General features: G+C 35.7%; 1 protein-coding gene across 2 annotated transcripts in view; it reads left to right on the top strand.

The window, feature by feature from the left end:
* RAD4 (DNA repair protein Rad4 family) overlaps positions 1-24,183 on the top strand; it is a 189,051-nt gene that overhangs the window by 113,067 nt on the left and 51,801 nt on the right. For both annotated transcript variants that reach the window (XM_089797296.1, XM_089797297.1), the window contains exons 6-8: positions 22,027-22,119; positions 22,251-22,370; positions 22,648-22,697. In XM_089797296.1, coding sequence (XP_089653422.1) covers positions 22,027-22,119; positions 22,251-22,370; positions 22,648-22,697 — 263 coding nt within the window. The remainder of the gene's footprint in view (positions 1-22,026; positions 22,120-22,250; positions 22,371-22,647; positions 22,698-24,183) is intronic.

The following is a 24,183-nucleotide window of genomic DNA, read 5'->3' as shown; positions in this document are numbered from 1 at the left end:
AGCTCCCTTGAGCTGCCCAAGCATGCTATCAAAGATCTCATAAATCTCTCCAAGGCTAGGAGAGTGTATCAACATATCTAATGACTTGCACAATAGGGTCAATGAAGTAGCAAAGGTATTTGCAAATGAAAGCAAATTACAAGTGAGAAACATCATAATTTTAAAAAAGCAGCAAATGCTTAAATCAGAAATATTTTTATTAAATCAACAATAACAATTATGATGTGAATTATTTAAGTTTCTTACCTCATTGCGGTCCACCAGTTATCATCTAGGATTCTTTGTTTCACAATGCTTCCATCCAGAGTGCTTGATTCATGTTGTCTATTCAACTTTGTATTGACCACCATGGATTGTAAGGCCTCTTGGACCTCAAGCATCCTCTCCAACAAAATGAAGTAGCTAGGTGTCCACGGGATTGAGGAATTCTTTCTTGGAAAATGTCCTAAATAATGCAAGAGATGTGTGATGATTGCAAATAAACATTTGCACATCTCTAGCCTCAGACACCATAGCCCTTATCCAATAAATTTGCCCAAAGTCATTCAAGGTGTTATTCAATGCATGCACACAACACGGGCTCCAAAAAATGTGTATATAGGTGCTTTCTACTATCAATCGAGCTGATTTACACACCGGGGTTGAATCAATGACGACTTGCACAACATTTGAAGCCCCTACCTCTTGTATAGCATTTTTTAAAATTTGAAACTGGAAGGAGGGTCCTTAATTTTTCCTGAACAATCAATGGATCTAAGAAAATAGGCCCTTGTTATACTAGTGACAATAAGATTGATAAGTGACCGATGTTTTATATCGTTCCACCTATTCATGATGATAGAGCATCCATCACTCATCCATGTTTGTCTCATATCCTCCATCAAAATGTTTACTTTTGAGTATTCTTTATCAAGGATAGTGGTGCTTAATTTAGTCTCTCCTGGTGGTATAAATGAGTGACCAACAAAATATACATCTTTGCACATCTATCTATAGAATGAGGAACAAGAAATATGGAATGGTATACCATGAGGAAAAAGAAATGTGCCAATGGACTCTTCAACTTTCTCTTTTTCTTGTATGTTAAATAATTCAGCCACATTTGCAACTCTCTTTGCATTCCCTTTCCCTTTACTAGTAGTGCTAGTTGGAGTGAATGTGGGTGTGGGTGTCGTACCTATTTGACACCCTGCTTTTAATGTTTCCCCCTCCAAATGCAACCTATTGGCCTCGAGTTTTTTTTCAGCTGTAATTGTTTTGCAACCTTTCATCCCTTGCCCACCTATCCATACAAGATGACAGTACACTCTTGTATAGCTCCCAAAATAATATTTTTTTACATATATGGCACTCCTATTCCCTACTATCCACCAAATTTTTCTTCTTATTGTTATCTACTTTTGTGACAAATTCTAGGAGAGGTTTCTTAGGGTTGTATGGGCCTTTGGCAGATCTTTTAAGGGCTTTGGAAGGGTTCTCAAATGGATTGGGCATTGTATCTTCCATAGCGACATCTATATCAGTTGAACAATCATCCATGGCTGCCTTAGGTCTTTTTCTTGGTCTTTGTAAATGTGACACTTGTGTTTCTTACATGGCAACATCCACGCTATTAGTACTTCCCTCACCCACACTGCTGCTCATGTTTTCTGATTTTGTGAAAAAAAACATTATGGGGAAGAAAAAAACATTTCCTGATTGAGTACTTCCCTCACCCATACAGCTGCAAGTTATGGGAAAAAAAACATTTCAATGTTTCATTCAACGTGCCCTCTCTATGTGATGAAAAAAATTGAAAAATGGCAACAAATAATAAGAAAGTTTGAATCAAACAAAATACATACCCTGGAATGAAGAAGAAATGAAGGCAAAACCTCTTGTTGCACCTCCAAAATGCACTCCACTCTTGCTGCTGCTGTTTTCCTCTTCCTCTTCACAACTAGCAAATAACTCCAAATGAAGAAAAGACTTGAGTCTTTTGTTTTTCTAAGCCAAAATAGAGTTCAATTTTTTAATCATACCCCAATGTCCGTTGAGGGGTGAAGAATGTAACAAACAATTTTTTGCCTTTTTTTTTTTTCAATTTTCGCCTCTCTGGGAAAAAGGGTACGAGAATGTGTATTGGGGAAGGTCGAGGGATCTAGTACGAATTTGCATAACCCCGTTTCTTGGTGATTTTGAAATTGCATTTCAAGGGCGGTACCCAAAATTGCTATTTTGACACAACACAGGGGACGTGAAAAAACAGTGCATGTTCCTGTTTCATACCAAGTATGGCTAATGAGGCAAAAAACCTAGGGGATGCATCCCCGTGGAACACATAATATATTGTTGTTACAATGATAGAACATGTATAATTTTTCTCCAAAACCTACTTAACATGATGCAAGTAGTGCTGGTGTAATGTACCCTTTTTCTATATTAAGGAACATTACAAAGCTTCCAACAATTCTTTATGTTGAAAGTTACGAAAGATAAGCAAGTAATGGAAGATAAATAGGAATAATTGAAGTTTATTCCAAATACATGTGCAGTATGATAATAATATTGTAATGTTTGTGCACGAGACAAATATTGTTCAACAATTTTGTAAACGATTGATGCACAAAACTTATATTTATTTTTAATGATATAATAGGGAATGTATGCAAGATTTATATGAGCATTATTAATTATGTTTTGATTGTTGTGTGTGATCTCCAATTAAGTATATGCAACCTGTTGATGTGAGTTTTGTTCCACTACAAAATGCAAAACCAAATAATTAATGTTTCAAGGAGAAACACTGAACACTCAATATTCTCTTTATATAAGGCCATCTCTCATGCTAAGCTTGCATAGTAAGATCCTGAAATGACTTCAAGGTTCCTTCTATTGTGGATGCTTTCTCAGTGAATAATGTGATTTGTTGGTTATCACAAAGGGGCTTATGTTATTCATTCAATGGATATCAACTTTTGCACTTCTAAAGGTTTGGCTTTACATTGTGCAATGAAAATGTAGTTTGATTTTCCAACTTCTCCACTTCAAATTAAACATAACTTCTACTACCAGTTCTACCTTTAACTAGAAATGCAAAGAATTATGAATGTTTTGGACTCTACTAGATGTAATATCACCAATAGCTCCACCCACCCAATGCAAGCTTCTAAGGAATACACAAATGATTTTCATATCAATATCCTCTCTCCAATCCCATGATCTGGATGCAAACTAAAAATTGAACATCAATTGAAGTTAAGTGTTCTCTTCGGCTTACCATGCAAGGCACCCTTACCATCATCAAGAGGCTAGTGGTTTGGATTTATTCGAGTCAAACAAGGAAACATCCACAATAACTTTCATTCAAGTAAACTACTTCAACATGAAAATAAATCTTCTCCAAGTGAAATATTTAGGAAACCATTCAACACTTCAAAGCAATAACAAGTAATTCACTATGAAGAACCAACAATGCATTATCAATTACTTTTGACAAGTATATAGCAACAACTTCATCAAGTCTCTCCCTTAGCTATCCTACTCTAATCTAGCTTTCTAGTCTCTAGCTAATCTCTTGAGCTCCTCCAATCTAACCCCTTACAAATGAGAATGCCTTGGCCTTTATGGTAGTTCTATTACAACGAAGGGCCAAGATCGAATCAAGATCAAGGGCCGAGATTTCTTCCCACAAACCCAAATTAGGGTTACCAAAGTTGTAACCACTTATATGAAGGCACCAATTTATGGGCCATTAAGACAATTACAATGATTTTGATAGCCAATGAGAAAATAGGACATTTGGCATGATTTGATTTATTGTGCTTGAAGCTGAAATTTTCTCATTGGAGGAGGCAAACAATTGCCATCTCATCATCCTTATCTCATGTGCTTGGAGTCTTGGCTTGTAGAGTATCCCCAACATTTGTGGTTTTCTTCATCCTTAGAAATTTCCTCATGGAACCGACTTGCACCATTTGCATCTTGGTGAACCCATGAACTTGATCTATCTTGGTTTTCCTTAGATATGCCCTCTTGTAGCTGGATCCTCTGTGCTTTCCTAAATTTGGTCTTGATTCCGACTTGAGTTTGCAAGTTGATAGCTTGACCATGAATCCTTCCTTCTCACTTGATTACTTGGGTTTGAGCCATCATACCCCTCATAAATAAAAGTGATATTACCTGTTTCCGTTAAACAATTGACTGCATAGCTTATCTTTGTCCGACTCACAACTGACATCTTGGGGAGATGTGAAACATTGTTAGGGGCTTAACCACCCAACCTTTGATCACAATTTATCCCCACACGATCTCTAAGAGAAAGACCCTCCCTACCCGGAATAGACAGGGGTTATCTTGCCATCCACTGGGCTTCCTGGTAATTAACTCACCATACGACTTGGCAGTAGGAGATCACAATAACAGGAATCTGCATGAGCTATTAATTAATTCATGATAAATATTGAAATGTCATAACTGATACTGATTCATATTATTGATGATTCCTTTCTCACACCTCATCACCCATCTTGGCTACACAGCCGGGTGAGTCCCAGGTATTCGGAATTCTCAGACCAGACGACTCTATCAATTATTCAAGAAGATTACATGCAACCATCATTTCACATTCTATGTTTAGATAAATTATGTTCTTTAAAGATTTCAAAATTTGTATGCTTAATTACTTAATTTAATCATAACTAGATTCTCATCTGCGTTCTTGTAGACCCTCTACACCTCCTCACCATTTCAAGCTACCATGCGGTTGATTCCCAGGTGCTCACGAGTCATATCCGCCATACACCTCTCCACCTATTATGGCATTATCGTCGGTGAATTCCTTGGTGTGGATTCATTTATCATATCATCATGAAAGGAAAAAATGTATTAAGTTCTGATCAAAAGTATCATGCAAGGTTATTGTGGCTTATTCAAGGTTGATACTCTAAGTTAAAAGAAAGATTATAAAGGAGATATTGAACAGAATAATTGAATAAGAATCTTCTCTTATCAAATCGATTTCAAACTAAAAGGAAAAAGGTGGGTTCAGTATTTAAATTAAAATGTAGCACATTCACAACTTGGAATGAAATTAATTATAACTCGTTTTCAACTTCAGCCGGATTCTATCAGATAGACAAGCTTACAGTCGGCATAGCAAAATGATAAAGATTATGCTGAGTCAACTATTTCGGTAGAGCTGTATTTCAACTAGTATTAATAGAATTAAAGAGGATTTAGCTTCTTGTTTTTAAAAAAAGAATTATAGTATACCCAAGTTTTGTTAGCATAACCCAATATATAAGCCATTCACATATTTCTAATCTACGTTGTTTGTAGAAAATAGAAAAGATTTGGAGCTGGCCCAAATTGAAGATATTAAAATCATGATACAGAGGTTCTCACTCCAAGTATATATACCATGATTTGGTGGTGCATTTGTGAGATAAGGTGTAATCACTAGTTTTGACGTAGTGTATTCAAACAAAAATTAGCGGCCCTGAGCCTAAGCAACTCAAAAGTAGGTGCCCTAAGTCGATACATTGGAGCACATATCTTGTAACCATTGAGATCTCCAATTATGATGCTCCCCACAACCGTACCAACTTTTCAACAGCCCACGGAATATAATGTGTTCTCCACAGGTTGGATCTGTTGTCTATAATCGAGTGTCACCCCACAACTAAAAACAAACTTATGTAATCTATATTTGCAATAGCAATGTGCACTTAGGTAACGCTGGAAACAAATAAATAAAACGTACAAAGAAAATACCCTTATGTGATTGTTCTTGAATTTTGCTATGGCAAAATATAGATCGGAGCCTAGCTTTGATTCGCAGTTGTGAGGACGTGAGATTAGTGTGTAAAGAAAATAGCAATTAGGAAGTACTTCGTAGTTTTTCTCCTTCAAAGATGTGTGTCGGGAATCATCGAAAACAGAGAGGAAATGGTGTATGAGTCGATAACTCGGGAGACTCTAATATAAAGTTTAATTTGACTCATTAGCTTCCCAACAGTTACAAGATTTCATTTGAATGCTAAAAAAAACTTTTAAAGAAAAAGGAGGAGGAAAAGAAAGCTGAATAATGAGTGAAGGTAATTTCATTTTTACTGCTAAAAAGGCTAAACATAAAAGATGTAAAAACCATTTGAATTCCCAATTAATAAATTGACTATGAAGAGAGAAAAGAATAAAAGCAAATAAGAAGTTGGAAAGAAGAATTGGAAAATTATAATTTGAAAATTATAATAATTCAATTATTATAATTCGAACATTATTATAATGTTCCACTATTAAATTATTAAATGATAATGGTGCCAAATCATATTTATATTTAAATGCACATAATTAAATATTTATTAAAATAATATGATGAAAGATAAATTAAAATCCTTTGAGATACTTTATATATTTTAACCCAATTATTTATTTAAATAACTCATGCGGTTTCACAAATGTATCCTGATTCAAATCGCTGGGTCTTTTAGCCATCTACCTAGTAATGGTGATGCCTTGCCTAATTTTTTTCTAACAATGCTTCCACCCCTTCGACATGCTTCCTGCAAGGAATTTCTCCATAATTAAATTTAATAATCATAACAGTTAACCTTCATTTTAATTCCATGAATTCGTGATTAACAATCAACTAACCTGTCATCTTTACTTAAAATCAGAACGACTAACCATCTTACCATTTTGCCAGATTATAACAAATTAAACTGCCAACTGACTTCATGCGAACCTCAACGACTATATTTCAAGTTAGGTCAAAAATTGGGATGTAACATTTGGAAGATACAAAATTTCCACCAAGTCACCAAAGGGGAGATTTTGGAAGATCTGAAATTTCCACCAAGGGGGAGATTTCGGAAGATCACAAATTTCCGCCAAAAGGCGAGTCTGAAATTCCACCACAGGGAGATTTCAAAAGATTCAAAATTTTCACCGAGGGGGAGATTTCGGAAGATCCAAAATCTCCACCTAGATTTGGCCTTCTTAAGGTTTCTTCATTCTAATAATGCTCCTTGGTGATTCCCTGCTCTATTCTCAATCATGATTTTGCCTTCATGCCATAAACCAATTTCCTAGTGCCTTAGAGGATGGCGGAACTTGGGAAATTGCAAGCCAAGGAAAATCTTTTGGAAAAATTATCAATTTCTTCCCCTCATTCTAATATTGCAATGCTTAAGTTGCCACCAAATTAAAGGCCTGAGTCTTGAGATTTTTGGGAGAAATGAGGAGTGGTGAGATTTCGGAAGATCCAAAATTTCCACCAAGGGGGAGATTTCATAAGATCCAGAATTCCCACCAAGGGGAAGATTTCAGAAGATTCAAAATTTTCTCAAAAGGGTTGATTTCAGAAGATCCAAAATTTTCACAAAAAGGGGAGATTTTGGAAGATTCAAAATTTCCACAAAAGGGGAGATTTCGAAAGATTTGAAATTTCTAATAAAACTTGGTTTTCTCACAAACTTCGTCCCCTTTTCCAACATAGAAACCCATCCCTCCCAAACCAAAAAAATTCACTCTCCACTTGGACATAGACCACGAAAATTCCCCTAAGTGGCATCAAAATGCTTGTACAGGCTTGAGACCGAAATTACTTCTTAGTGAGACAAAATTGTCCCAACTCAACCCGGACATAAAGACTTGAAAAAAAATGTTGCCAACCAAAACCATCTAAGACAGAGACTCCTACTAGCTAAAGCAAAAAACATAAAAAGGAGGGGCTCCCCATTTGCAATGGGGCGATGGTGCGAAAACCACACAACACAATTGTATGTAGGCCATATCTGATATGACAATCAATATGTGATGTGATAAATGCTGATAAGGCTGTTTGATATGGAGGTAAAACTATGCACTGGGATGCCGTTTTTGATTATGACTTTATATGTTGGCACCAATGAAGATGCTGAAAAGTAGAGTGCTCTTGTATAGAGCGATCCTTAAAGGATAACAAGTTTCTATTCTACTATATGCCTTGATTTAAATGAATCATTGTTATGTACTTGCAATTTGGAAGAGGTGTGTTTGGAAATACACTTCTCTCAACTGACATATAACCAAAATAATCATGGCATGATTATGGTTATCAGTTGTTAACCAATTAACATAATAATCATGCCATAATCAAATGACTAATATTCTTTCATATGATAACTGCCTATAATGGCAATGCACATAGTTGGAAAACTCGCCAAATGCAAAAACTCGCCAAGCCCCCCAAAAGTTTAATCGGGAAAAACTCGGCGATTTAAAAAAAAAACTTGTTAAAAACTCGGGAACCTAAAAACTGCTGAAATTTAATTAAAAATACATTTATTTTGCAAAATTTAATGAGAAGATGCATCTAATAAGTTAATTAAAGAGAATACAAAAGAAAAACATAACAGCTCTTACGCTATGCCGAAGATTAAATCAGAAAAGAATTCCACAACCAATTTCAGAATACAGAGAAAAAACTTCAATAGATTGGTCTCACTGTGCATAAAGCAGAGATATTAAATTGCGAAGTTAAAAGAATTGAAATTGTACTGATTTGAATTGCTTACAAACTGCTGTATCAGTAGCTTCAATAAATAAAGAGAGGTAGTTGAAGTCTTGACTGTGGATGAACTAAAATAGAAGAAGATATTATTACCTAATGAATCTAATAAGGAGATATGTCATGCATTCAAATGCATGGAGAAGTCAGACAAAGAAACTAGCTACCAAACTGCAAGGAAACTAAAATTGTTAAAACATAACTGGACTCAGCGGAGTATACAATACAGTGATACACATCAAATGCATATTTAATTGAAGCTAAAAAAGATTAAGATTGCAATAAAATGCAGTTTATTGTGCAAAGTTGCAAACAATGATAGTTGAATAGGTATGCATTCAATCTCTAGCAGTTGTTAATACATTAATACTTTAAATACATGCTAGAATATGCATGTCTTAATGTAATGCTCCACTACTTCCTCACTATGATATTTTTCTTTTGTGTTAGCATTTTATGTAAAAGTCAGTATGCACTCCATGATTGAAAAGACCAAATGAAATTATTTGACAAATTTCATAAGCCCCTTTTCGTTCCAGCTAAGCATTTCTACATTGTCGAAATATATGAAGCATTGAGGAATAGATTAATGCATTTTTCCTGCTGAAAATTAAGCAAAAATCTGAAAATCAAGCAATTCACGAGTTTTTGAAAAAGACTCGCCAAAAACTCGCCGAGTAATCAGCGATTAAACATGGTGCAGCCGAGTTTTTAGACCCGCGAGTTAAGTGGTGAAAAACTCGCCAGGCTGAAAAAATCGGCGATTTGTTAAAACTCGCCGAGTATTCGGCGATTTTTCCATCTATGGCAATGCATGATATGATCTATGTGATGATATACAGGTGTATAAAGACAATGCACTATGATGCGGTTTATATGCTGATGTAAATATGAACACGTGACAGAATACGATGTTAAATTGTTGCAAGTATATGCAAGGCAGTATGATGCCAATTTGTTATGAATATGTGCATGGCATCAAATTGTTATGGATATGTGCATAACAATATGTGATAGTCGATATGGTGTTGTCTATCATGGATGTATACATTACAGTATATGGATGCAATTATGATGAACATCTGTTACTACATGGATGAAATGCATAATAGAATGAATGTAAGTTATGACATGAGGATGCTACTATGAGCGTGTGCATGGATGCAAATATGCCATTGTGAATAAATGAGTTAATGGAAGCATGGAGAATGATTGCATTGTAGTTATTGAATGATTTCTGGTAATGTTGGCTGCTTTGTTATTCTTCTCTATATGTGGTTTATTAAAATAAGTTTTAATCTTTAATCAAAACTTATTAAATCTTCAATAGATTCTTATCTCTCGAGTTGGGCACATTACATTCTCCCCACTCTTGGAAAATGCATGCCCACAAGGATTCTCATATTGTCAAGACGATTCTTAGATCCCACACAAATATGTGGAATGATCTATATATTAATTGCTTCAAGTTTAACTTACTGTGCCATCCACTTATTATGTAGATTCCTAGATCCCAAAGATTAGAGCTCTAATTGTTCTTACTTATCATGATCATGAATGAACTTGTTTGTGATAGAAATCATTGTTTTTTGTGATGGAGGTAAAGATCTGAATATTTAATCTCCACGAGCTTAATAAATCTTCCATTTGCTTCGTCTTAAATGGAATATGATGATGGTAATACTCATATAAGAAATATGATGTACACATGACTTAACTTTGCTATCAAACTTGAATAGTCAACTCTTGATCTTTGATTCAAAGGAATAATCTTTCTCTTAATTACATATTTTGGTAATTTGATGGAGAATTTTAGTGATGGTATTATAAGGACTTGTCATATTGCTCCAAAGGGTTCTCAATGCTTCCTTGATGGAAGATGGATCAAGATCACATAATCTATTTTCATCTTTACGTTTGTGTGACTTCAAACTAGTCTCTTTATACACCTTAAGAAGTGGGTTGTCATAAACTTTGTCCACTTCAATTTGAAACAAAGGGTTATTAAGGAAATCAAATTTGTCTAAATCTAGACTTTCATCGTTTCATTCCTCATCTAGTTCTTTCAATAGAACTAAGAACAAAATTATAAACCTAAAGGTCGTCACTTGTAATGTCCCCATTTTTAGCAAGTTCTTGCAGTTGGCTCGGTCAGTTCACCATCTCGACCCTCGTGAGCTGACGGTGGGATTTTAGGGTCTCAGTTGTGGGGTTATAGGATTTTCAGTAGCCTATGGTGTGTTTTGGCTCCATTTGAGGGACTTACTATTTATAGTAAGTCAAACTGTTGGTTCCAATGAACTCAGTTGAGTTGGAGGAGTTGTGTGATGCTCTCAATTTTTATTTTGGGCTTCCAGTTTGGGCTCCAAGTATCTTGGAGGGAGCGTCTATTTATAGTAAGTCACCCTGTCAAATTCATTCATCGTCTTTCATCATCAGGATCACTTTGGTGCTGTCAGATTTCGATTCTGATGCTTCTCAGTTGTTTTCGCAAGACGGGTGAATTATTATTATTATTCATTTAAATACGCTGAGGTTGCTATTTTTGTTGGTCACCTCAGTATCATAGTTCGTTGGAACCGGGACGAAAAGTTTTAAATTGTGGGAACAATAAATAGTGGCCTTGCATGTCAGAATTTTAAGTTATGGTGGAAAAGGTCATTTTCTAGAGCCAAAAGCAATTAATAAATTATATTAGTGCCACTTTATTATATTTTAATGTTGTGTAGTGTAAGCTTCTTAAGTGGAGTTCTTTTAGGAAACTGGTGCCATTTGGAGATTATAAATATGAGGACATTTGATGAGAAAAAATCCGATTATTTGATTATCTATTTGCCTTTTTGTCTTTGTGACAATTCAAATTTTGTGGGTTGAGTCCTTGCTGAAGTATAAGGCTCTGGATTGGAGAAGTACCAGGTAATTCACAACTGAGGTATTGTGAATTCATTTTGAGGAATTGTTTTGTCTTCCTATTGTCTTACTGTTGCTGGAAGTTATTATTTATTATTATCTTGAATTTGGCTGAGAGTTGTGAAGTCTAAAAATTATTCTGGGAATTGGAATTGCAAATTGCTACTTTAGTAATTTGCCCTAGGTTCTCTTCTATTGCTAATTGTTTTTGAGAAGTGATTAAGTGTTGAAGAAAATCTGATGTGGGGGGGGGGGGGGGGGGTGTTGGATATTTTTGATTGCTGCCATAAATTCTTATACCTACATTGACTTTCTTATGGGCTGCGGTTACATGTTTGAGGCTTGAGATTGTTCTATTATAGTCTGCATTCATAGTCGGAGGGTTTGCATTCAACATTTAGATCTGCATTTGGAATTTACAAGAAACTGCAGTTACATTTACAAGGCCTGCTCTCATTGTTGGTGTTTAATCCATAGTTCAACTTCTCGTTCTCGGCCACTTCTCGGTGAGGCCAAATTTTTTTTTCTTGGCAAATATCGGAGAGAAATCGGCAACTTCTCGGGAAACTATTGGGAATTTAAAAAATGACTTTAATTTAATTAAAAATGCATTTTTTTCACAAAATTCAATAAGTAGATGCATGTATTGAGTCAGTAAATGAGTAAACAAACCAAACAAGCTGATCTAGATATATATAAATGCAATAAGTAACAAAATTGCATCCTCATGTGGAATGCCAATTTAGTCACAGTCTACAGACTCTGAACTCTGAAACAAGCTACAAATAGTAAATATCGAATTGTCTTTGTCAAATACTCAAAATATAAGCAAATACAAATGTCAAGTTCAATATGAATCTAGTCTACTTCTTCCTCTTCCCCATCCCATTAGCTCTAGTAAAAACTATGGGAGAGGGAGGGGGTCTAGCAGCTCTAGCCGTAGCAGTCATCTGTGATGGTGCTGGTGTTGGCCCTGGCAAGGACTCCTCATCATCCTCATCCTCACTATCATTGTGCTCATTGTCACTGTCTTCAGACTCCTCATTCTCACTAACCTCCTCCTGAATGTCGTCTAGTCCCACTACAAAACCACCCTCCTCCATAGCCTCCCTCTCCAACTCATATATCTCATCCTTAGTGAATAGTGAAGGCTGCTTCTCTACTGTCCAATCGCCAAAAGGATCTATGTCATCTAGATCAAGTGACTCAGTTGCTGCTGCCATTACCTTTCTTATGCGCAACTTGAGGTTATAATGCACAAAGACAAGGTCATTTAGGCGTTTTTGTGCCAATTTGTTCCTCTTCTTTGTGTGAATAGATTCAAACAAGCTCCAATTACGCTCACAACTAGATGAGCTACAAGGCTGACATAAGATGCGAAGTGCAAGCTTTTGCAGATTAGGGACATTACCACCCCAATTTTGCCACCAAGCATCTGCAAGATAAATATTAAAGAGTTAGAAAGCAAGATGAGGATAAGTTTATGTAGCTTATTTATCTACTTAACATGCATGTGAGACACTTAAAATTCCAAATATTGTACCTGGTGTCTGAGTCTGCTTGCCTCTCTTTGCCAAGGCTGAGGAGAATAGTTTTCCCGTTGCATTTTGATACACTTCCATCTCGGCCACAATGAGGTCTCTCATTGCAATGTCGGGTACCATCCTCTGCATGCTTCACTAAAGCCCTCCAGGACCTCTCCATTGGGATCTGCATATGATGGAGAGAAGCAGTAACAAGGGTTGAGGAAATACCCTGCTGCATGAATGGGTTGGTGGAGCTGATTGCTCCACCTCCTATCAATAATATCCCATAAGGGCTGAAATTTTAGGCTCTCTCCCCTGTACTTATTTCTTAGAGCCTCTTTCGCCCTATCCATGGCCTCATAAAGGGACCCCATTGGGGTTTGTTCCCCATCTACCAAGCGGAGAACTCTAACCAAGGGCTTCACCACCTACAATTGAAAAGTAGAAAACAATTATTAATCAAAGAGTAGGGTTATAAAATAATAATGAAAGACTTGATTAATAAGTACCAAAAAAAAATTCAAAATTTGAAGTTTCCAACTCACATCCACAATTTCTGAAGCTTGCTGAAAAAACTGGATGTCAAACACAATGTGTGCAACACTCTGCCCATCGACCTTCTTTGAATAACTTGATTGTAGCCATTTTGGACACACAAACATCTGCGGGTCTAACCAACTCCTCATCTTTGGTGTAGTCTCTCATCAAGTGAAGGACCCAAGGGTGATTGTAGATATATTTTGTTATCGTCCTTGCTTCCTCTACAACTGGTTTCACCCAATCCAATTTCCCTATATCCTCCAAAAGAAGGTCAATAACATGCGTTGTAGAAGGATACCAAAAGAGTGTGTTATGCCTTTCTTGTAAGGTCCTACCCGCTACCACATATGCCGTTGCATTGTCAGTTATGATTTGCACCACATTTTCAACCCCAACCTCTATTACAGTATTCTCTAGCATTTGAGCCAAAGTCTCAGCCATCTTTATCTTGTCCGAAGCATCCAAGGATTTAAGAAAGATCACTTGATCCTTACAAGAAACTAAAAAGTTGATGATGGTACGGTTTCTTCCATCTATCCATCCATCTAAAAGTATGGTGCAACCATACTGTTTCCATTCTAACCTTTTCTCTTCAACCACTTCTTTGCCCCTACAAACAACATCTTTCAACAATCTACAAGCACAACATAAAAAATGATATTCACTTTAAGTACACAAGTTTGATTAAGAAAAATTACTTTCAACAAAAACAAGTAAATTGTAAAACTGTAAAAGTATTAAAGTTTGAAACAAGTGAATTACCTCCCACTCAAGGCTGTAGGAGTAGGTGGTTTGTAGCCCTTTCTTGCTACTGTGCAACCAGTCAGAAAATTCAGAAAATATGGACTTGCTGCAACATTGAAGGAGAGCTTGTTAAAAAACCAAAAATCAGCACATTGAATGTCAAGTTGCGCATGAACATCACGGTTCCATCCAGTACCCTCCAATGATGGTTGTGCTCCAGGTGTGTTTCTATGCACAAAATAACCATCAATAGAAGAGCTTTGTGGTCTACTAGACCCAACAGAAGTGGAAGTTGAGGCCGAGGACCCACTACGAGTAGGTGTGTTCCATGCGCGGATCCTTGAGCCACGAAAAGAGCCCACTATCCCCTCAATTGCTTCTTCTTCTTCATCAAGGGTGGCTGGGATACCTAGTCACATGACACAACCCACATCATCTCATTATGAATCATGATAAATTGATAACTGTTTTAGCACAATCAGTCGTGATTAAAAAATAATAAATGATTGTTAAAATTTAAAAGGAAACATACCTTGCGATTCGTAAATGGCTGCCCTCATGGCCAATTTTGCCCTTTCCCTTTTCAACTTCTTCTCTTCTTGGGCACTAAGCAAAGCAATCATCTCCCTTTTTATTTCCTCTGTAGTCGCATCACAAATCCTTGTGTCACACTTTTCTATACTAGCAAGGTGGTACTTCAAACGAGATATGCCTCCATGGATTTGTCTTTCACATTTTATGCATATGACACTATTATATTCTGTTCCTTCAAAGGCATATTTCCATGCAAAGTCTCTAGCCCCTTTAGGGTGCGTGCCTATGAATCCAGATGGACATGCTATAGGACCACTAGATGATGCTGCTGCCCTAGATGCAAAGGAAGCCATATTTGTTGGAAAATTAGAGAATAAAACAAAAAATGTATTAGCCTTAAAGTTTTGAAATTATTGAGAAAAACTTGATTGTTTTTGGGAAAATTGCAAAAAGATGGTGTTAGGTCTTTGCCTCTTTGTCATGACTCAGTCACTCTAAAACCTTAAAATGTATTAGAAAACATTACAAATGCAAGATATGCAAGTATAATGTAAGTATGATGCAAGATATGCAAGTATGGGAAGACAAAAAAAAGTTTAACTCAAAAGATTTTTTTTTTGAGAAACTTACTTGTGGATCCGGATTTGCTTGGAAAGAGTTTTGAATCCGCTCCTAATCCGCTGAAAATCGCTACAAATCACTGTCAAACACCTAAGTGCTGCTCCAAAACCCTTCTCCTCCCCACCCAAGATGCCAAACACAACAAACAAAAATGAAATGACGTTTTTTCCAAATCGCTGTATAACTGGCGCTGCCCGCGAGAAGTTGGCGATTTATTGCTGGTATATCTCCCTTTTCTCGTTGTGAGAAGTTGGATTTTTCGGTGTCAAAATCTGGCGATAAAATCATGTTATTTCTCGCCGCCCTCAACTTTTCACGATAAGTCGGCTAGAATTTAAACTATGGTTAATCTACACATCCAAACATTGTGAATTGGGTTTGCTGGTATAAGGAGAGTACATAATTTGAAGTTTTCTGCAATCATTCTACGAACCATACATTTGGACAGGTTTATTTCTTGTAATAATTTACATCATTGCAGCCATTGTGATTTGTATAAAACTTCAGAATAATTGCTTTTGAGCTAATTATCTATCCTTGTGTTGAGAGAAATACTTTCATTTCAGAATTCCATATTAACTTCCTTTTTAAATGCATCAATATCATCATAAGAAATCATTGTCAAACAAAAAATAAAAGCCAACGGGATGCCTGCCAAGTGTTTGACAAAATGTCAAACCTTTGAATTGTGAAAGAAATTAATGTTTGGTTAAGATATAACCAGTTGGGGTTATTACATCACCTTGTTTCCAATAGATAAGCTGAAAGGCATGACTACAAATTGGTGTTAAGTATTAGAAAACAATAATACTAGAGGCTTCAAAGACTGCCACATCAAAGGAGGAAGGAATGAAGTGTAAAGGCTTAGAAAAGATAAATACAACCCATGAAGTGCAACAAGCAAATAATCAAAGCACAATCCCTAAGGACTTCTAAGAGATAAGGTACCTAAAGAGAAGTTAGTTTTGACACCTTTAAGGAGAAAGAATTGGTTGTTTATCATGCATCACAAGAGAGTTTAGTACTTGGATCCATAAGAATGGTGAGGTTAACCTCACATCATTTGAAGGAACATGCCTGAAAGATAACATAATGTAGACTTCAACCGTAAATGACAATTCAGGTTGTTCAAAGTTGTTCAAAGATTTCAAACAAAATCCCCTCCCACCTTCCGAAGAAGACTTACCCTCTAGCGTTGCTGATGAATCATGAGACAACTAATGCTTCTAGTAAAAATAAATCCAGTCACTACATATATCCAGCCTAATTATCTTGAAAAACAAGGAATTGTAACATCAAGAGTATGGGAAGATAAGATACAAAATCTGGTGTACAAGGACGATCAATACAAGTAACAAATGATCATTAAAAAAAATAGGAGATAGAGGAGGAAATCATGTATTGAAAGAGCTAAATGAGAAAGCAAATGATGAAAGTCTAGATTTAGACGAATTTGATATTAGAAGTAAGCGGGGCCTTCTACGTATTAATAACCCTTTGTTTGAAATTGAAGTGGACAAGTTTATGACACAACCCATTCCTTGATGTTAATGAAGAGACTAGTTTGAAGTTGCACAAACGTAAAAATGAAAATGGATTATGGCACCTAGGTGCAACTTCAACCAAGGAAGCATTTAGAGCCGTTTGGAACAATATAAAAATTCCTCATAATGCCACCATTAAAATCTCTTCATTCGAATTACGCAAAAGATGCAATTCAAAGAGATTCTTTCTTTAGATCAAAGATCAAGAGCTGACTGCTCAACTTTAATGGTAGAGGGAAGTCATATGTCCATCATATTTCTTACCCAATATAAGTATTACCATCATCATGTTCTAGTTAAGATGAGCCCGATGGAATATCTATCATGCTCATGGAGATCAACTATTAGGATCTTTACCTTCATCACAAAAACAATGATTCCAATTAACAACTAATGGTCATTCAATGTACATGATAATGATAAGTAAGAACCATTGCAATCCTAGTTTTTGGGATCTAGAAATCTACGTAATAAGTGGATGACACAATAAGTTAAACCTGAAGTAGTGGATGTATTAGTCATTCTAGATATTTATGTGGTCCATCTGAGAATCATCTTGACAATATGAGAACGCTTGTGGGCAAGGATTTTCCAAGATAGGGAGACAGAAATGTCTCCGACTTTCGACATGAATTGATTAAAAATTTAATAAGCTTTGATTAAAGATCAAAACTTATTTAATTAAACCACGTATACAAAAGAGTCGGAAAGCAACAAACATTACCAACAATCATTTCATAAATATAATGCACATACTTCATGCTTCCATTAAGTCTCTAGTATTCACATTGACATATCTACATCCATGCATACACTCAGAGTAGCATCCTTGTGCCATAACTTACATTCATTCTATTATGTATTTCATTCATTTAGTAATCAATGTTTATCATAGTTGCATCCATACATTGTGATGCTTATCCATGCTAGATTACACCATATCTGCATTTACATATGATTATGCACATATCCATAACAGTCATACATCGTCAAGCACATATCCAGAAATGTTTGGCATCATCTACAATCATAACAAATCAACATCATATACTACCTTGCATGTAATCTTAACAATTCAACATCATGTTGTAATACATGTGTGCATATTTATGTCTACATATAGATCACGTTACAATGCATTGCCATTGTACATCTGATTATCATCAAATACATCGCATCACATTTGCATTGCCATTTTTGGCATTCTACATATGAAGGACTAATATTCATGTGATTATGGCAAAATTATTATGTTAATCGGTTAACAACTGATAACCATAATAATCATTCCATGATTATTTTGGTTATAAGTTAAGGGAGGTCTCTTTCCAAACACACCTGTTCCCCTTACATTGTAAGTATATAATGTTGATTGCTTCATATGATCAAGGAGATATTAGAATAGAAACTTGTTATCATGTAAGGATTGCTCTGTAGAAGAGCACTCCTTTTCAGCATCCCCTTTGGTGCAAGTGTATAAAGTCAGCAAAAAATGGCATCCCAATGCATAGTTATACCATCATACGAGACATAGCCTCATCAACATTTATTAGAGCACATATCAATTGCCATATTAAAGACGACTTGCATACAATCGTATGTAGTTAATTGCAGACAGATACAACAATCAGTACTTAGTTATTGAGACTCGTCTTAGCTTTGCATATATTCCTTGTTATATCAGGAAAAAACAAATACATTGTTTATACATAGATTGCTTACACAATCCCTGGATACTGTATGCATTTTATATGAGACTTTGAATTACATTCAACATACAACAGATATATCTGGATTAGAACTCAATTATTCATATTTACCTTCCATTGCTTTATTAGCAAAGATGTTATGAAATCTGTGTCATTTTCCATTACTTGCTACACAAAGAATTGTGAGGAATCCTGCAGTACTTCTTAATACAGAAAATCAGGACATTGATGGGGGCATTATGGACTTGCAAAAAAATGGTTTACTGAGTGGCGAAATTGGGTGTCAGTTGCTTGCTTTCCAAAAAACCTCACAATCTTGCATGGTCTATGAGTATTTGGTGAGTTCAAAAACAATGGGCCAAATCACTAGCAAATTGGAAATTCAGTGGTTCTAGAGTGAACAGGTTAAAAGATTTAGCACATAACTACATATTGATATCTTCTGTTACAGTCCAAAATATTTATTATTTAACTGATGAAGTAGGCAATTGCATCTTCAAGATGATAGTATTTACTATTACCATAAATATTCAGTGCAATGCTATATAAACATGTCAAAATAAGTCAGTTGTAAAGGAAGAAATTTACTATTGTGGCCATAGGGCTTGCATAATATGATCTAACCACTTTGTTCATATGTGACTTGATGAATATCAAAACCATCTCAACCGCTTTGTTCTTATTTGACTCAACGATTATCAAAGCCAATTCAATCACTTTGTTTGCCTTAGACTTTATGATTATCGGAACCAATTCAACTGCTTGTTCATATTTGACTTGATGAATATTGAATATCAAAGCCAATTTATTAATTTAACCACATTGTTTTCATTTGACTTCATGAATATTGAAGCCAATTCAATCACTTTATTCATTTTTGACTTAATTATTATCAAAGCCAATTGAACCACCTTGTTTGCATTTGACTTCATGATTATCTAAGCCAACACATTGTTTGCATACATAGGGCAACCCTTGTGGATGGATGGTGGTTTCTGTAAGGTGGGTTTGCCATGTCCCCCCTTTAGTCTGACTAGCAGAGTTATGTGAGTTAGCTTATCATGGGGGTCTCGTAGGCTAGCAGTTGTGGATAGAGACTCATACAAGATATTCAGTGACCGGGCTTGACTTTACAGGCAGTTGGGAGCCAGTTGGGTGTAGTTCCTTGATTTTAGGTGGTATCCATACATTTTAGGAGGATGTGGTAGTTTCCAAATGTGAGGTTCTAGGGGACCATTCCATGGTTTCAGTTTTAGGATGATAGGGTGTGTTCCCTAGTTTCTAGGAGCATCCCTAGATTATAGTGAAGGGTTGCCAGTTGACCCATCTCATTCAGTATCAGTCATAGACAAGTGACATGGTCAATTTCACATTGGTTTGGTTGGTTTGGGCTTTCAGAGGCAAAATGGGGAATATTTTAATATTTTCTAAGTTAGCATTTAAATAATTTATAATAAGGCTATTTATATAGCCATTTCAGAGTAATAAGGGGAATATGGCTTCGTTTGGTCAGATGTGCCCTTGTGTTATAGCTCGTTGGAAAGGTCTTGAAATATTATAAACTATTTTCACTAAATGGGGACTTTTGGGCACTTTTGAGTTATGACATTTTAATAAAGTAATGTTTTTCCTATAACTTGGATGCCTTTATTTAAGAAAATGTTATTTTATTATAAAGTGCAAAGTGTAATTCTCATTTAGGGTTCGATTTGCACTTGGGAGGAGCTATAAGGAGATGAAGACCTAATTCTTCATTATCTTTTGACATTTGAAGCTTATGATATTTGGAACTGCTTTGGGAGAACAATTTTGTGGCTTGGGATGAAACCCTCAAGTCTAGATTGTTGGGATGCAAACCTGAACAAGTCTTTGGGTGATTGAATTCTGAGATATTGGTAACAGTGAGATTAGAGGAGCAATTGATGTCTTCCTAGACAACTTTGCATTTGTGGGAGATCCATTTTCAGCTAGGCGGCCATTATTTGCAGCTGAGGCATCAGTATTTGAGGCAGCAATCAACATTGGCAGTCTTTCTATTTGAATGCAAAAATCTGATTATTATTCCTGGTACGGTTTGAGGCATTTCCAAATTGTCAAGTATTTTCAATAATGAATGTTGTTTATTATATGTAGTTCAGATTTGTTTGTTAGTTATCTTTTATTTTTGCATATATCTTCAAAAATCCAAAAACAATTGAAAAACCAGCAAGAAAACCAAAAATTCAGAACTGAGCAAAGTCTTCTAGAGATGCCCAACGCTAGCGAAAAACTCAAATTGTGAAACAAACAACAATTTCCAAGACCTCTGGTATTGGGGATCTTTCAGGGTTGATAAAAGGTTAGTTGATACCGCTAAAAGTGTCTAAGCTGTCATGGCAAATGAATCAAAATCTTCCTTTTGAATTATTGGGAGGATATTTTCATGCTTTCTATCTATGGGAACTAGTTTTTGTCTTGAAATTTAATATCATGCAAGGTATTTGCAAATTAAGGACTACTTAGGCTGTTACATCATGCACCATTACCCACTGGATGGATAATATTTTTCACTAGTTTCAAGCATTATTACCTATTGGATGGATAAAAATTTTCACAGGGTGGGTTGACGGAAAGTTAAATGAGACAGTTAGAAGTGTCTTAATTTGCATGGGTAATGAATTGAAGTTTTCTTAAAGAGTTATAAACAAGAGAGAAACTGTGTTAATGTTCACTAGTGACCAAAATTGGTCAATGACAACTGGAAATCAGCTGGAAGCAATAGCAAGAGGGAGCCAACAAGAGGCTCCAAAGAATCTACAAAATGAAAGATAATCAAAACCAAACCAAAATCTGGAAGCTGAAAGCCATTGCGATGAACAAACAAGGAGGATTAAACCCAGAGCAGGTGGGCGGAAGGGGAATTAGAAGAGAAAGGAGTCATCACCAAATAAAAAGAGCCAAGGGTTTCTAGAATCGGAAAACTTGGTTTAATATGTATCAGTAGAAGGGGAAACAAAATCCTTTCTGATGACTATGAAGGCATGAATGCAAAATCTGATGATTATTATGCTTTTATGACTTTTTATATGTGGCCACTGGGCTTTCGATCTTGTCATTTAATTTATTCTGTCTTTGTTTCTATAAACTGAAGACCACTTATGCTGTCACAACACACTGTGTTGACTTTTGAGCTTTGTTTTAAACTAAGATAATCTTTTCCAGGCTGCTTCATGTTTTACCAAAATTACCCAACTTTTCATTTAAAAACTAATATCATTTTTGTCTACGAGAAAGTTATGTGTTTCTATAAATGAGGACCACTTATGCTGTTCCATCATGCAGTGTTTCCTTTTTGATCTTTGTTATTAATCTCAGATTATAACTGCCAGGCTTCTTTATATTCTCTTCTTCCATCAGAGTTGTTAAACCTGCACAAGGAACAGAAGCTGACTGCAATTAGATTGATGGATTTTGTTAAATGGGTATGTAAGAACTTGATGAATCTTAATATGGTCATGCAATTGTTTTGTTATATGGCATCTTAATTTATGACTCGTAGATAATATTATGAGTCACGAATTGGAAAATTCATTTACAATCATGCTGTGTGCAGTTTCAGAATGCTTTTCATGTTCAGACTTCTGATGAAGGCTCTTCTCAGCCAGAAGAAAGAACAACATTGATCACCAAATTGTGTCATGCTATAGAAATTCGTGCTGGGACCAGAGAAGAGGTGATCTTATTAATTTTATTGACTTTGGTCAAACCAGGTTGATTCTGGTGACCCTTTTGGCTATGTATAATTTAATATTGAAAACACATGCCCTTTTTGTTTAATGGCTTAAGGATGTTCTACGTTTTGCAAACTGAATAGAGATCAAGAGAAGGTAGATTATGGTTCATTTTGGCTGTGTTTTTCACAATAAGTGAGTATTAGTAATTATAAAATGCAAAATTTTCATTCTGTCTTTCTTTGGTTCCTTCTGATGAAGTAGATGTTTTTTTTCCAGGTGACTGCTTTGTCTGTGGCACTTTTAAGAGCTCTAGGTCTGACAACACGGTGTGTACCATATACCAAATTATTTCATTTTTAGTTGAATATGTGTGCATGTCTAGTTGCTGCTGTAATTTATTTTAAATATGCATAAAAGCAAGTTGAAATGTGAGAAAAATGTGATGTTTGCAAGCATTATTTAAAAAAAAACATACAGATATTGAAAGCATGAAACTCAAAATTACTACTTATTTTTCAAATCATAAGAAAAAGTTAGGAATAACATGAACAAATTTTTGTTTAAGATGCCAAATCCTCAATATAACATGATGTTAGTGAGAGCGTTGAATGGGAATTAAGAATGTGTTCTAAATTAACCTTTTGTAATATTCTCTCCATAATGGTGGAAAGAGAACAAAGAGTGTTTGGTCTCATACAAAACCACCTACAAGATTGCATTTTGTAAGGATTTTCCTAAGGCAATATGCCAAGATCTAGAAGCCCAATGAATATCACAAACAAGAGAGAAAATGATATGATCAATTAATTGATGGAATTCAACAATGATCAATAATGTGTATAATGCCTAGTATGAATATGTACAAATTAGTTGTGCTTGAATATATAGAGAATGTATGATAACTTGGAGATAAGTAAGAGATAACCTATCACTCGCAAACGTGGAATCACATGTCAACCAAAGGTAGATCATCCTCCATTATGCAATGAAGTATGTGCAACATGTCGAGGATGGTAATGTGATAAGTGCAAGGTGGATCTCACACTTGAAGTGGAATGTGATAAAAACTATCACCACCTAAAGTAGAATTTCTCTTATGCCATTTGCAAATATAGGTGCAAACTCCTAGGTGTCTCATGTAAACTGCTAGGCAATGCAGAATCCTAAGTAAGCTCAAGTAGAGTATAATTATGAATATTTAATTACTTCAACACCCCCCCTTAAGTGAACTTAAACTCACTGTGCTAGATGAAAATCCAAGATGGGTCTTGGCTACAAGGCCATGTTAGGTTCTTGTGTAAAATATGCAAGTGCAAAAGCAATGCAAATCTCTCATAAAGAGAAAGGGAGAAAACCTCATGGGACAAAATTGCCACCGAAAAGCGAGATGAATACATAAGAGAAATATCAAAGAAGTACGAGAAGCACAAAACCTCACACAAGGAGAAAGTCTCTCCCTCATTTGAGAAGAAGAGGGGCAAAGTAGTGTAGAAGCTGGTCTATAAATGTCAAACAATGCTCCTCCCCTTAGGAAGAAACAATGCCATAGATGTATAAGAGGTGCCTCCCTAATTTGTAGGATGAAACCTCAAGATGTATTGTGTCTCTAAAAATAGTTCAAGTGTCCTCATACCAATGGTGAGGCCGCTCCTAAAACTTCTGAAAATGACAAGTTAGGATCTAGTGAGGATGGAGGTAGAACATGTTCCAAAGAACCAAGCATCTCCTCTGAAGAGAAACAGACCTCCTTCAACTGTTGTAAATAAGGATCCCAAGTAATTTCAACCTTGAAATATTGATCATGTGGAGAAT

Source organism: Cupressus sempervirens, chromosome 8, assembly GCF_028749045.1.
Source record: "Cupressus sempervirens isolate cs-2001-9-10 chromosome 8, ASM2874904v1, whole genome shotgun sequence".
Classification (NCBI taxonomy): Eukaryota; Viridiplantae; Streptophyta; class Pinopsida; order Cupressales; family Cupressaceae; genus Cupressus; species Cupressus sempervirens.
The sequence above is the reverse complement of the archived record's forward strand: the minus strand, read 5'-3'. Positions and strand labels throughout refer to the sequence as shown.